The sequence below is a fragment of the Geotrypetes seraphini genome, chromosome 7, assembly GCF_902459505.1.
Source record: "Geotrypetes seraphini chromosome 7, aGeoSer1.1, whole genome shotgun sequence".
Classification (NCBI taxonomy): Eukaryota; Metazoa; Chordata; class Amphibia; order Gymnophiona; family Dermophiidae; genus Geotrypetes; species Geotrypetes seraphini.
In genome coordinates, this window is record NC_047090.1 from 11592205 (window position 1) to 11606642 (window position 14438).

The window sequence follows — 14438 nt, forward strand, 5'->3', positions numbered from 1 at the left end:
TGGGGAGAAAATCCTATACTTTATATCATTTCAAGGATTGTAACAATTTTTTATTAACTAACATCCTGGCTTGAAGTGTGATCTCTACAGAAACAGTTGCAATGACTGGGAGGTAAACTCTGTTCCCATTCTAGGGGGGTGCGTTCCCCCCTTGTTGAGTTTCACATTTCTGAGCAACTTAAAACATATTGATTACACTTCATAGACAGGTTTGTGTTGAATGCGAAGTCAGTTCATATATTATTTATCAAAGCAATTTCTGACTTCTTCTAGTTTTCACTAGTGACATCCCCGCCATCTCATTAAAAAAAAAAAAAAAGATGGATGTATGGCAGAAAGTGAAGGAGAGAAAAACAGCAAATGGATAAGGTGGCCCTGGATACACAGTTAAGAGCACAGACAGAAGGAGGTGCAGCCAGAGACTGGGAAAGATGGTTTGAAAACCAAAATCACCAGGCAACAAAGGTAGGGGAAATGATTTTAATTTCAATTTAGTGATTGAATTGTGTCAGTTTTGAGAAATTACATCTGCTGTCTATATTTTGTACTGTTCAGGAAGAAACGCATTTGTTTCTATTTCTCTGGTGTTGTACTTACTGTATGTATGTTTGGGTTTCATGTGTATGTGTATGTATATATATATTAGTACTTTTAGTTTGTGGTCCCAAATTTGCATAGGGGTTATCTGTGTTCTGGAATGTTGAGAAGTATACAGTGTGTTTTATGTACCGTAGTTTAATTTTTTGATTAACCATTATGTATTAATAAGGTTATATTGTGTGTATATACTGTATACAAAAAATGAATGGAAAAACTGGTATTACAATTAGTACTATTATGGGGGAGGGGTGTGGGGCAGAGATTGGGCAGGGGTCTGGGGCGGAGCTTGCTGGCTCCCCCAAATAGAAAAGCATTCCGCTGCCTATGGCATCCAGGGTTTACTCTCTCTTTGCCACCAATAGGAAATCCTCTGCAACAAAGCCGCTGAATGATATACCTGAAAATTCAGCATCCCCATTCTTTTAGATTGATATAACATTTGCCTAGCCACCCGGGGAGGCTTGCATTTCCAAATAAATACAAAGGCTTTCTTATGCAAAGTATAAAAATAAGCTCCGAGGCAAAGCCATTGGTATTGTCATAAACAAATATAACAATTTGGGCAAGAGCACCATCTTAAGGGCTTGAATGCCACCCACCCAAGACAGATGGAGGGGTTCCCACCGATCAAGCTCCTGTAATAAACTTTGCAATTGTACCCCAAAATTCAGCCTCCCTGGTGCCATCCAAATGAATCCCCAAATACTTAATAGACTCTGAAGCCCAACGAAAGGGGAACTCTTGTTGGATCAAGGAGCGTTCTCTCTCACCCACATTAACCCCCCAAATCTCCGATTTTCCCAAATTTATGCGGAATCCTGAAACTGCCCTACCAGAGATTCCCGAGAGATGTGGATCCGTCCTTAACAATTGTGCCAATGGCTTAATAGTAAGTGCAAATAATAAGGGAGACAGAGCACCCCCCTGCCTCATTCCTCCAAAATAATTCCATAGTATCAGAATACCCACCATTGATCTTCAAGGTAGCCAAAGGTTGTCTATACCGGACCTATATCCGATGCAGAGAGGGGCCCCAACATTCTAAATTTCTGCAACACCGCCCCCAAGAAAGAGCCAATACACCCGGTCAAAGGCCCTCTCTGCATCCAGTGACACCAAAAGAGCCGCCTCGCTATCCTGTTGAGCGTGTTCTATCAAATAGAGCGCTTGCTTGTTGTTATCGAAAGTTTGTCGCCCTTGTATAAATCCAGTTTGATCCCCATGCACCAACCTGAGAAGGACCCTCTGCAAGCGAGCCGCCAATAATTTCTTAAACACTTTATAGTCTGTCCCTAATAGGGAGATTGTTCTATACGATTCGCAACTTTTAGGATCCATTCTAGGTTTCGGCAAGATAATCACCCAAGCTAATCACGAGTGAGGTAGTATAGTTGTTTCATCAATTGCGTTATATGCACGCGTCAATCACGGGGCCACCAAAGTTTGAAATCGTTAAAAAATTTATTAGAAAACCCGTCTAACCCAGGGGCCTTTGCTCCGGGTACACCTTTAATAATCGAGAGCACCTCTTCAAGCTCAATAGGAGCCAACAGTAAATCAAGCTCCCCAGATGACACCACTGGAAGAGTCATGGTATCTAAAAAGGCCTCAATTTGAGATAAGGTAGGGCTATGACACAAATCTCTGACAAATCTCCACATCAGTAGTAACAGATCACCCCGCCTCATCAACAATCTCATAAATCTCATTACGTTTAGATTGAACTCTCAATTCATGCAACTGGCACGATTATTGAATTCCATAGTAAGTTTGATTAAGCCTATCTAATTTGACCCGAATATCCTTCAATTCCAGCACATGTAGATCCAATCATGCGTTATGAAGAGCTTCTCTTTGATCTGGGATACTAGTACCCTGCTTGCAAATCAATTCCAACAAGGAAATTTCCTCCCTATACTGCTGTCCTTTTTGCCTGGGCCTGTAAAGAGATTATTTTGCCCTGAAGCACCACCTTGAAACTCTCTCACAGAGTCATAGGATCAATCTCAGGCATGCAATTGAACTCAAGAAATTCTAAAATATCTCGTTCAATCTGTTCAACATGAAGCGGATCCTCTAAAAGCTCAAGAAAGTGCCAATAGCACACTTTATGTCCAATCCTCCCCATCTGGATCTCCAAAGTAATAGGATTATGATCGGCCCAAGTCCTGGGATGGATATCAACCGTCTCCACCATCTTTCTCACCCCAGAGTCTCCCAACCACATATCAATTCTGGAAAAAGTCTTATGCATCGGAGAAAATTAGGCATAATCACGCCCACTGGGATTGGCCTCCCTCCAAAAATCAACCAAATCCCATTTTCTACAAAAGCTGTGATATAAGCCCTCTCACCCTGGGCATACCCTGCTGCCCCACTGGAGTTATCCAGAAGAGGATTAGGAGTCAAGTTGAAATCACCTCCTACCACTAAACTGCCCTCCAAATGATATTGTAGCACTACAGAGAGGTGATCAAAAAAGGGGCCTCTATCAGCGTTGGGTGCATAAACATTGAGCACCGACAAATACCTTCCCCCAAAGGTCAATACCAATAAACTGTCTACCCTCTTTATCCAGCCAAACCCGATGAGTTTGCAGAATTCCCACCCCTGCTGTCTCTGGTTTAGCCCCATTAGCTGCCAATTAGGAAGTTGGAAAATTGTTATGTCTCAATAAATGTGCATGTTTAACCTACAAATGAGTCTCCTGTATCAGTACTATATCTGCCTGTAAGCGGAGAGCTTCTTTAAACATAAGGGATCATTTCATCTGAGCATTCAAATCTCGCACATTAAGCGCCAATAATTTCAAGTCCCCCATTTAAACCAACCCATCAGGCAAAATGCTCAAGTGATAATGTAACACCAAAATCGAGGAGGTTACTGGACCCAATTACCATGAGAAAGAGAAAAAGCCACCCCCCCCCCCACCCACTCCCAACCATCGAACCAGACGGGAGTCCCCACCAAATAGGGTATCTCTAAACAGAAAAAGAAGTGATGTCCCACACCTTCCCCCCCCAGCAATCTTCCACACCTATCCCCAACAAATGAATTCCTTTAACATAGCCATCCCCCTTACAAGAAAATAACATACCCCCAAAAACCTTCGCATTTGGGAAAAAGAACACAAGTGGAGAACTAGGACTCACCAGCTCCTCTTCCCTATTTCTGCTATATTTGGACCCTATTTTCCTCATTCAGTGTAAGGGTATCAATGGATTTCTGTTGTGGATAATATGCAATGGCTTTATCTCCTCTGGATTTCTACCTGCCAGAGATGTCTACATGGCTTGCTGTTCTCAATTTCAAGCTTAGTCCATTAATTACAGGTAGATGCCAACTGCCATCCAAAAAACCCACAACTGGAGGGCATCAGGTTCCCCTTTCAAACTCGCTCCAATCTTAGAGCTTTGGCTGGATCTTGAGCTTCATTTGAAGCTCAGATTTCTTCTGTAGTGAAAGTTTTGCTTTTTCAACCTCTGCTGGAGGGCCCACACTGGTCTTTAACTACGATTATTTGTTAGGGTCTTACGTATCTATTTTGTGTGCGCCTGCCTAGATATAGAGTTGCCTGGTCTGATTACACGCTGCTTCATTAGTGTAACGTGTTACACAAGGGCCTTGCTTTGTCACTGCTCTAAAGACTGAGATTAATTTGAAATACAGCCGTTGAGCTCATTCATTTTGTTAAAGTCACTTATCTTGTTACACTTCTGTTATGCAAAAGTCATGAAATCTCGCTGTTTGGGCTTCTGCCAGGTACTTGTGACCTGGATTGGCCATTGTTAGAAACAGGAGACTGGGATAACGGACCACTGGTCGGACCCAGTAGGGCTGTTCTTATATTCTTATTGTGTTTAAGATGAGATTTTATACTTTTAACCTAACGTTTAAGTCCTTTGCCTCTGGCTAACCACTGAATCTTATTCGTTTTTAATATACTGTGGCCTTTTGAATCAGTTTACAATATCTCATTAAAAAGAGAAAGATAGGAAAACACATAGAGAAGATGAAGAGATCCAGAGGAGAGCGACACGAATGATTAAGGGCATGGAAAACCTTTCATACACTGAAAGATTGGAGAGGCTGGAGCTCTTCTCCCTGGAAAAGTGGAGACTCAGAGGAGACATGATAGAGACCTACAAGATCATGAAGGGCATAGAGAAAGTAGAGAAGGATAGATTCTTCAAACTTTCAAAACATATAAGAACAAGAGGGCATTCGGAAAAATTGGAAGGAGATAGATTCAAAACAAATGCTAGGAAGTTTTTCTTTACCCAGCGTATGGTGGACATCTGGAATGCGCTTCCAGAGGACGTAATAGGACAGAGTACGGCACTGGAGTTCAAGAAAGGATTGGACAATTTCCTGCTGAAGAAAGGGATAAAGGGGTATAGATAGGGGGCTACTATGCAGGTCCTGGACCTGTTGGGCCGCCACGTGAGTGGACTACTGGTCACGATGGACCTCGGGTCTGACCCAGTGGAGGTATTGCTTATGTTCTTATGTTCTTAAAGAAGAGACGCTTTAGTCAAAGAAAAACTTCCAACATTAAACCGATACATACAAGGTTAGAGGAAACCCCAAGAAGAGACCCTAAATATTAAATTTATCCTCCCCCCCTCCCTGTACACATGTAAAGCAGTATTTTATTTTCAAGCCCTCTCTTTGTGGAACTCTCTATCAAAACATCTCCGTTTGGAGAGTTTGCATGGCAGATGTGTTATGTAAATCTCATGGCCTAGGTTGCGTCTACCGGATGGTGATTCTGCAAACTCTCTGCTTCCTTCTCGCTGACTGTATTAAAAATATATTGTACATTGTGAAGGCCGGTATAGCAAATTCCAAATAAAGACAACCATGTAACAGATCTTCTTCAGCTCTGTCAGTACCTGAGCATCCACTGCAAAGCACGAAAAGCCCTCCCAAAAGCCAACAGACCAGCAAAACGCAAGACAAAGAGGTTTATCAGTTTCTCTGTTACGTGAAGCCACGTGCCAGGAGGATTCCTGCCTGCCTCCAGCACAGCGGACAGATTTCAGCCCTCTGCAGTGCTCAGGGAACCTCCTGCTCTCTGAAGCTATTTTAATAACTGGGGCAGGTTCACTGAATCTGGCAGCTTAGCCATGGCTAAGTGCACAATCTTGCACGGGGCCTCTGTAGACATTCCTGATTTGAATTGGAGATTTGGTATCTCTTTTCCCCCTTCTTACATAGCTCCATTTTTACAGGCACTTTCTAAAATTCAGCCTGATGAAAATGACTTTATGAATAAAAGAGGATAAGGTGTAAGCTGCATCCTTCTTTGTGAAGTCCCTCTTTGGGAGTAACACCCAGTTCACCGCAACATAAATGCACAGACTGAAAGAACTTAACAGCTCTGAATCTCTTAATCTCTGAAGCCCCCTGACCAGGAACTAATCCTGTGAGTCAGTCCATGGTATGGCCGTTATACAGCAATGATTCCCCCAGAATAGTAATGGAAAGCTCTCATTCTCTCTTCCCTCCCCCCCCTCCACTCAGCCCAGTGAGCCAGGAGGACTCCACCTGCAACCCCACAAAGAAAACTGGACTTAATAGGTCAAATCAAACTTTATGCCAAACAGGTCTTTCCTTACACCCCTCTGGTTCTGCCCGTCCTGGCATCTATAGGTTATCACCCTCCCCTTGCCATGTATATGGTCCCCCTTCCCCCATTTTGCCGCAGTCTCTGGTTTATTCTCATGTATGTTCCCCACCCACACATTACAGCTCTTCTGAGTCTCCAGAAACTCAGCAGCGCTTGGGCTCATGCTTGCAAGCCCCCTGCACAGCTTAGGCCTTGGAAAGACCAGTCCAGAAAGCACAGGGCGTTAAGACCAGTTCCACTGCATTCTTTCCGCTACTGACACAAATACTTTCAGTTAAAACTTTACAGATATTATACAATTATCTAAATCTACTGCAATTTCCAAATTATTAAGAACGTAACCTAAATACATAAAAAAACAGTCATTCCCCATCTGGTGACTGAGCACCCTCTACAAAGGCGATGACTTCCCCTCCCCCACTGAGCAGGGCTGGACACTCAGCAACTGCCCATTTCTCGCTGACAACTCGACATTCCTCCTGGTGGCTGCCCATCCCCACTGTGATATGAGATGACACCCAGTGAGAGCACATCCCTTGCTGTGACCCCGATTCACACCTTCTCATTTCTCATACAGCTCATCACATGCGACAAAAACACACCGGCAAATGTGTAGCACATGTGTGAATACGTAGCACATATTACAAGCCTATCCAGCGCAGCGATTATGCATCATTATGCGCGTTGCAACAGCACATCACTCACAATGGCACACACAGTGACTGTGCGTTGCACGTTGAACAGTGCACCACAGACGGTGAATATGCATTACATGTTCTGACAGTGCCTCACACACAGCGACTGTGCGTCTTACGCTGCTGCAACGGTGCATCACACACAGCGACTGTGTGTTGTACGCTGCTGTAATGGTGCATCCCACAGCGACTGTGCATCTTACTCTGCTGCAATGGTGCATCACACAGCGACTGTGCATCGTACGCAGCTGCAACGGTGCATCACACACAGCGGCTGTGCGTCATACTCTGCTGCAATGGTGCATCACACACAGCAACTGTGTGTTGTACGCTGCTGCAACGGTGCATCACACACAGCAACTGTGTGTTGTACGCTGCTGCAACGGTGTACCACACAGCGACTGTGAGTTGTACGCTGCTGCAACGGTGCATCACACAGTGACTGTGCGTCTTACGCTGCTGCAATGGTGCATCACACACAGCGGCTGTGCGTCATACACTGCTGCAACGGTGCATCACACACAGCGACTGTGCGTTGTACGCTGCTGTAACGGTGTATCACACACAGCGGCTGTGCGTCATACGCTGCTGCAACGGTGCATCACACACAGCGGCTGTGCGTCATATGCTGCTGCAACGGTGCATCACACACAGCGACTGTGCGTCGTACGCTGCTGCAACGGTGCATCACACACAGCGACTGTGCGTCGTACGCTGCTGCAACGGTGCATCACACACAGCGACTGTGCGTCGTACGCTGCTGCAACGGTGCATCACACACAGCGGCTGTGCGTCATACGCTGCTGCAACGGTGCATCACACACAGCGGCTGTGCGTCATACGCTGCTGCAACGGTGCATCACACACAGCGACTGTGCGTCGTACGCTGCTGCAACGGTGCATCACACACAGCGACTGTGCGTCGTACGCTGCTGCAACGGTGCATCACACACAGCGACTGTGCGTCGTACGCTGCTGCAACGGTGCATCACACACAGCGACTGTGCGTCGTACGCTGCTGCAACGGTGCATCACACACAGCGACTGTGCGTCGTACGCTGCTGCAACGGTGCATCACACACAGCGGCTGTGCGTCATACGCTGCTGCAACGGTGCATCACACACAGCGGCTGTGCGTCGTACGCTGCTGCAACGGTGCATCACACACAGCGACTGTGCGTCGTACGCTGCTGCAACGGTGCATCACACACAGCGACTGTGCGTCGTACGCTGCTGCAACGGTGCATCACACACAGCGACTGTGTGTTGTACGCTGCTGCAACGGTGCATCACACACAGCAACTGTGTGTTGTACGCTGCTGCAACGGTGTACCACACAGCGACTGTGAGTTCTACGCTGCTGCAACGGTGCATCACACAGTGACTGTGCGTCTTACGCTGCTGCAATGGTGCATCACACACAGCGGCTGTGCGTCATACACTGCTGCAACGGTGCATCACACACAGCGACTGTGCGTTGTACGCTGCTGTAACGGTGTATCACACAGTGACTGTGCGTCTTACGCTGCTGCAATGGTGCATCACACACAGCGACTGTGCGTTGTACGCTGCTGTAACGGTGTATCACACAGCGGCTGTGCGTCATACGCTGATGCAATGGTGCATCACACACAGCGACTGTGCGTTGTACGCTGCTGCAACGGTGCATCACACACAGCGACTGTGCGTCGTACGCTGCTGCAACGGTGCATCACACACAGCGACTGTGCGTCGTACGCTGCTGCAACGGTGCATCACACACAGCGACTGTGCGTCGTACGCTGCTGCAACGGTGCATCACACACAGCGACTGTGCGTCGTACGCTGCTGCAATGGTGCATCACACACAGTGACTGCATAATGTTACAACATGTATAGTATATTGTGACAGTGTATCTCATATGACAGCATATAACACGTGGCTATGGATCAGATATTACATGTGTATTCCACATTGTGACTGTGCATTGTATGCTGCAAGAGTCCATCGGAAACGGTGACTGTGCATCACACGTTGCAACAGTGCCTCACATATTGTGGCAGTGCACCAAACGCATGCATCGTGCACTGCAATACTGTATCTCACACAGTGACTGTGCATCGCATGTTGCAACACCGCATGCATCATAAGAGCTAGTGTATCACAAACTGTCCTGATGCATCACATTGCAGCAGTGCAGCAAACACGAGCATCACACTTTCCGATAGTGTTTCACAAGTTGTAATGGTTCATCGAACCCCGTGAGAATGCGTTGCACATGATGGTTGTGTGTTGCTAATCTAGTTCTGACACTTCGGGGGTACTCACCCAAAAGATTAAGTTAAAGAGGAACATCATGTATTTCAGACAACACAGGCACCCTCTGGCCATGCCGCACTTCTTAAATTCTAGAAGGAAAACAAAGGAAAGGTCGAGATAAAAGAGCACATATTTGCCTCTTTGAGGGGAGCTGGCGGAGTCAGTGTGGGTGCCATAGAAGGCTCCAGTGCTGAAGCCTGTTCTGAAGTCCCTGCGGGGGCTGGAAGCTTTGGCAGCCGATTCCCTGCTCTGCACTGAGGGGCTGCGCTGGATGGAAGACTCCTCGCTACTTGACTTTTCCATAGTCTTTCTTTTCCCGGTTTGGCATTTCTCAGCAGGAGCAGCAGTACCTCCGCATCCAGCCACCGAGCACAGCTGCTGCGGCGTCTTCCCAGGCACTGCACCATGAGCGGACTGGAGAGAGACGGAGAGAAGGGACTGCCCCAGCTGGGTTGCCGGCCCCCTCCCTCCTCCCCCTGCCACTCACAGGCTTCCCTCTCTGGACCCCATTCAGCAACCTGCAACTGGAGCTCTCCCCTTCTCACATTCACATGCAGCAAACGTGTGCGCTGCCAGCCTAATACAGAAAGAGGGGAGAGCACAAAAGAGAGACTAGAAAGCACCCCCCCAACCCTCTGCTCTCAAGCTCCCTCCCCCTCCTGACACTCTTTCCCTCTCAGGTTTGCAGGGCTGCAGCAGCCAAAAGAAACCTATGAGCTCAAGCCTCCTGCCGAGACCCACTGGAATTGGAAGACGGAAAGGAACGGGGTCAGTCTCATTCCCCCTGGGAGCCCCCACTCGAGTCTGATAAACCCAGTGGGGGTATAAGCAGAACCATAGGGGGAGGGGCAGGGGTAGAGGAGTCAGTAGGGGGGCGAAAGAACTACCTGGGACAGGTACAAGTGTGAGCACAGATCAGCAGTCGGGAAGTTAATATGGATTAAATAATGGATCCAGAGCTTAACATGTGTTCTTGGTCCAAACAAACTTCTGAATATCGAAATGATTTCCTGAAAACTCCACCGTTAGTTACATCCCCTCGAGGGCCGCAATCCAGTCGGGTTTTCAGGATTTTCCCAATGAATATGCATGAGATCTATTTGCATGCACTGCTTTCATTGTATGCTAATAAATCTCATGCATATTCATTGGGGAAATCCTGAAAACCCGACTGGATTGTGGCCCTGGAGGAGGGACTTTGAGACCCCTGCCCTAGTGGCTCTCTGGCAGATGACATCCAGCTTTGCGGGGGGGGGGGGGGGGGAGTTATCATTGCCAATCTGAATGGCTCTCAGTCTAGCACAATATTCATCCCCCGCCCCCTACTTTCTTAAAGGTACCTTTCTGTATTCAGGGTGGGAGATCCCCTGACCCTGCTGCTTCTATGTTCCCAGAAGAAAAGAGGTCGGATTGAGATACTCTCTGGGTTGAAAGCAATGGAAGTAAAACCTGGACGTCTCAATCCGTCCTCCTTTTTTTGGAGGTAAAGGCAGCTGGACACCGGTCTCTCAGGTGGTCCAATACAAAGGCTTCTGACCTGCAGAGACTTCCTCATTCTGCACTGCAGCCTTTCAGACGGAGCTTTCTCTCTGCAGTATTTTCTTTCTCACATGCTCAGCATAAATCGCTTGGATGTGTCTCTTCTGCTTTCTCCACTGCATGTCACTCACCGATTCCCCAAGGAGTCCAGGCTGCAGGTAGCTGCATTTTAAGCACCAGTACCATCGGCCTGCTGACCAGCCTGTCATTCTCCTTCCTCCAGCACTTAATAGAGATGTATGTTTCCATGAGGGGCTCATTCCTCCACCCCCCCCCCCCCACTAAATATTTCATGTCATTTGTCAGTGAGTAATGCGCCTGGCCCTTCCCCTGTGGCAGAAAGAAACACTGTAATGAGGGTGGGTGGGCCAGATCTCATTCACTTCCACTTGGTTTTCACAGCTTCTGTCTACTGAGGGGAGAGTCAGTGAAGGGGTGTGGGAGAAGGAAGAGAAGGAGAAAGACAGTGAAGCAGTGGAGATAAGAGTCCGTCCAGCTTAATATCTGACGTTTGCATGAAATTCAGGGCACTTAACTGGACAATGCCACCAAATACCAGTTCTGACCACCATGCCATAGTGATCTGGGGCAGAACTGGGAAGAGCCAGCCATATTCCTTGCAAAGCTAAACAGGCAGATAGGTCTGCACAAAAGACCGCTTAGCTGGGCGAGTGCTGGTGCCAGCAATCACTAACGGCCACTGAAGGACATTCAGTACTTAAATACCCAGAGTTAAAGCTGCCTAAAAACCGCTGACCAACGTGGACTGAATATTGACCAGTGAGCAACTTACTGTGTGAGAAAAAAAGCAAAGGAGAGACAAGCATTAGAGAGAGGCTCAAAGGAGCTGTGACCCCCCCACCGCGCATTGCGTCCCACTAGGGTTAAACTTACTTTAATTTTTCAGATTCAGCTGCTGCTCTTTAACTTAGACCAATCTGGAAACCTCTACGAAGTCTGTAAAAGAAAAGAAAGTTATAGCACCATCAATGGACAAATATTTTTAAAATAATTTTACAATTAAACAAAAGTGACAATTTTGCTGCTGTTTGTTTCTGGGCTCTGCAGCACAAGCGCCCCTTGGTGGCAGGATGTTGCCATCACAGCAACAATCTTAGGCCAAGCAGCTGAGGCTGGGGCCGTCTTCCGTGCCTGGGACAAGTATTTGAAGGGTAACCTGAACACATTGCACCGATGTGCTAGTAAAGAACCTTCTCTTCTTCCTAAAGGTTGTGAATACTGTCCCCCGGACCAGGAGTTCAGGCAATGAACCTGGGTTTCCAGTGTAGAAACACTGCTCTGCTGTCAGGAAAGATTTGCCGTCTTCTAATGAAACCAAAATATGCAATAGGGTACATGCTCTGGACAGTGTGGAAAGCATGAAGAGTGGTCTAGACTAGCAGTGGTTCCCAACCCTGTCCTGGAGGACCACCAGGCCAATCGGTTTTTCAGGCTAGCCCTAATGAATATGCATAAAGCAGATTTGCATGCCTGTCACATCCATTCTATGCAAATCTTTCTCATGCATATTCATTAGGGCTAGCCTGAAAACCTGATTGGCCTGGTGGTCCTCCAGGACAAGGTTGGGAAACACTGGTCTAGAGCAGGGGGGTCTCAAAGTCCCTCCTTGAGGGCCGCAATCCAGTCGGGTTTTCAGGATTTCCCCAATGAATATGCATGAGATCTATGTGCATGCACTGCTTTCAATGCATATTCATTGGGGAAATCCTGAAAACCCGAGTGGATTGCGGCTCTCAAGGAGGGACTTTGAGATCCCTGGTCCCAACCCTGTCCTGGAGGAACACCAGGCCAATCGGGTTTTCAGGCTAGCCCTAATGAATATGCATGAGAGAGATTTGCATATGATGGAAGTGATAGGCATGCAAATTTGCTTCATGCATATTCATTAGGGCTAGCCTGAAAACCCAATTGGCCTGCTGTTCCTCCAGGACTGGGTTGGGAACCACTGGTCTAGAGTGTGGCAGCTAAAATGTAATGCTTTGAAACCTCTAGTGTGGCTTAGAAAAGGGGGTGGGGGAATGTTGCCTCCTTAAGCTCTCCACCTGCCCACCCACAAGTCCCCCTGAGCCTACCTTACTCTCTCTCCCTGGTGATCCAGCAGGATAGCATGGGCAGAAACAGTTCCCATTCACTCCTGCCAATAACAGCTCTGAGTTCAAAGTGGCTGTTGCGACCCCTAGCAGTAGTCTTGAGGTACTACCGCAAACCTGTGGACGCATGATTACACAATGAGGGGGACAGCACCACGCCACCACAAATACCGTCTGCCCTGTCATATTTTTCCCTACTATCACTTTTAAAGCAATTCATAATGAGTTAAACTTTTATGATTTTGCCTTGGTATAACTACATATACGGTAGAGAATTTGACAAAGATTGAGCAGAAGGATTTATAATGGATATGGAAAGAAGTAATTGATTGGCTTAGATCATTTTTAGTTGACAGGGTTTTTTGGGTAGACTTCAAAAGACTTTTTTCAAGAGGGCTGCAGGGCTCTGCTTTTCTCCTGTGCTTTTGAACACAAAGCTGTGTTAAGGGTTTTTTTTTTTTTTATTGCAAGTCGCTGCAGTAAAAACTCCAATGCTCCTAAGAATTCTGTAAGCATCAGAGCTTTTACCTCAGTGGCCTGTGATCAAAACCCCTAACGCAGCATGATAAAAAGGGGCCAAAATTGTTAGAGGGTTGGGAGTTTCCTATCGAATTTACCAGATGACATACATTTTTTCCCCTATTAAAAAGGCTTTTCATTTTTTTTAACTTGTCTCTTTCATTGTTTAAAAGCTGGATGTCAGGAAAGAAGCTTCAATTCTATATGTCAATGTTCTTTCTGATCAATCAGTTGTGATTTTTTTTCAGAGTATTTTCAGATAGAGGAGATAAAACATTTTCTATAATGTGAAATTGGAACACAATATATTATCCAAGTTTTAGGAATGTGTGATTTAAGAAACTTTTTCAATACTCTTCATTATATCACTTCCACTTTTTAGTGATCATTCTCTGTCTGTCTTTGGCACTTAGAACAGTATTTATTTAAGAACTTTACTTTGCCTTAATTTATCGGTGTTATTATATTTATACTTCAGAGTGTTAATTTTCCTAGATTTATGGTCTAGTTTACTGTTAATCAAAGAACTTACATGGCATTAGTGGAATATATTTAAAAAAATATCTCGGTTAACAAGGCAATGGGGCCTGACAACCTACCTCCCAGGGTGCTTAGGGAGTTGAGTGATGTCTTGGCGGAGCCATTGTCCGCGCTCTTCAACCTCTCCCTTAGTACAGGCAGCGTCCCGTTGGACTGGAGGACGGCTAACGTCATTCCATTCCACAAAAAAGGCTCAAAGATAGAGACAGCAAACTACAGACCAGTGAGTCTAACATCGATAGTGAGCAAACTAATGGAAACTCTAATCAAACACCAATTGGATAAGATCCTGAATGAGGAGAATCTACGGGATCCCCGTCAACATGGATTTACTAAGGGGAGATCATGCCAATCCAACCTGATCAGCTTCTTTGACTGGGTAACGGGGAAGATGGATGTTGGGGAGTCCCTGGACATCGTGTACCTGGACTTTAGCAAAGCATTCGATACCGTACCACACCGCAGGCTGCTGAGCAAGATGAGTTCTATAGGATTAGGTGACA

The 14438-nt window shown here is 46.4% G+C and overlaps 1 protein-coding gene across 2 annotated transcripts in view; it reads right to left on the bottom strand.

Annotated features, from left to right (window-relative positions):
- The window catches only part of TSPAN9 (tetraspanin 9), a 111323-nt gene that overhangs the window by 56926 nt on the left and 39959 nt on the right, over positions 1 to 14438 (bottom strand). The window contains exons 2-3 of one of the 2 annotated variants that reach the window (XM_033952344.1): positions 11660 to 11722; positions 9236 to 9315 (exon numbers count right to left, since the gene is read on the bottom strand). In XM_033952344.1, the coding sequence (XP_033808235.1) occupies positions 9236 to 9298 (63 nt within the window). In that variant the 5' untranslated portion in view covers positions 9299 to 9315; positions 11660 to 11722. Of the gene's footprint in view, positions 1 to 9235; positions 9548 to 11659; positions 11723 to 14438 lie in introns of those variants that run through there. The other variant, XM_033952343.1, reaches the window with a different exon arrangement.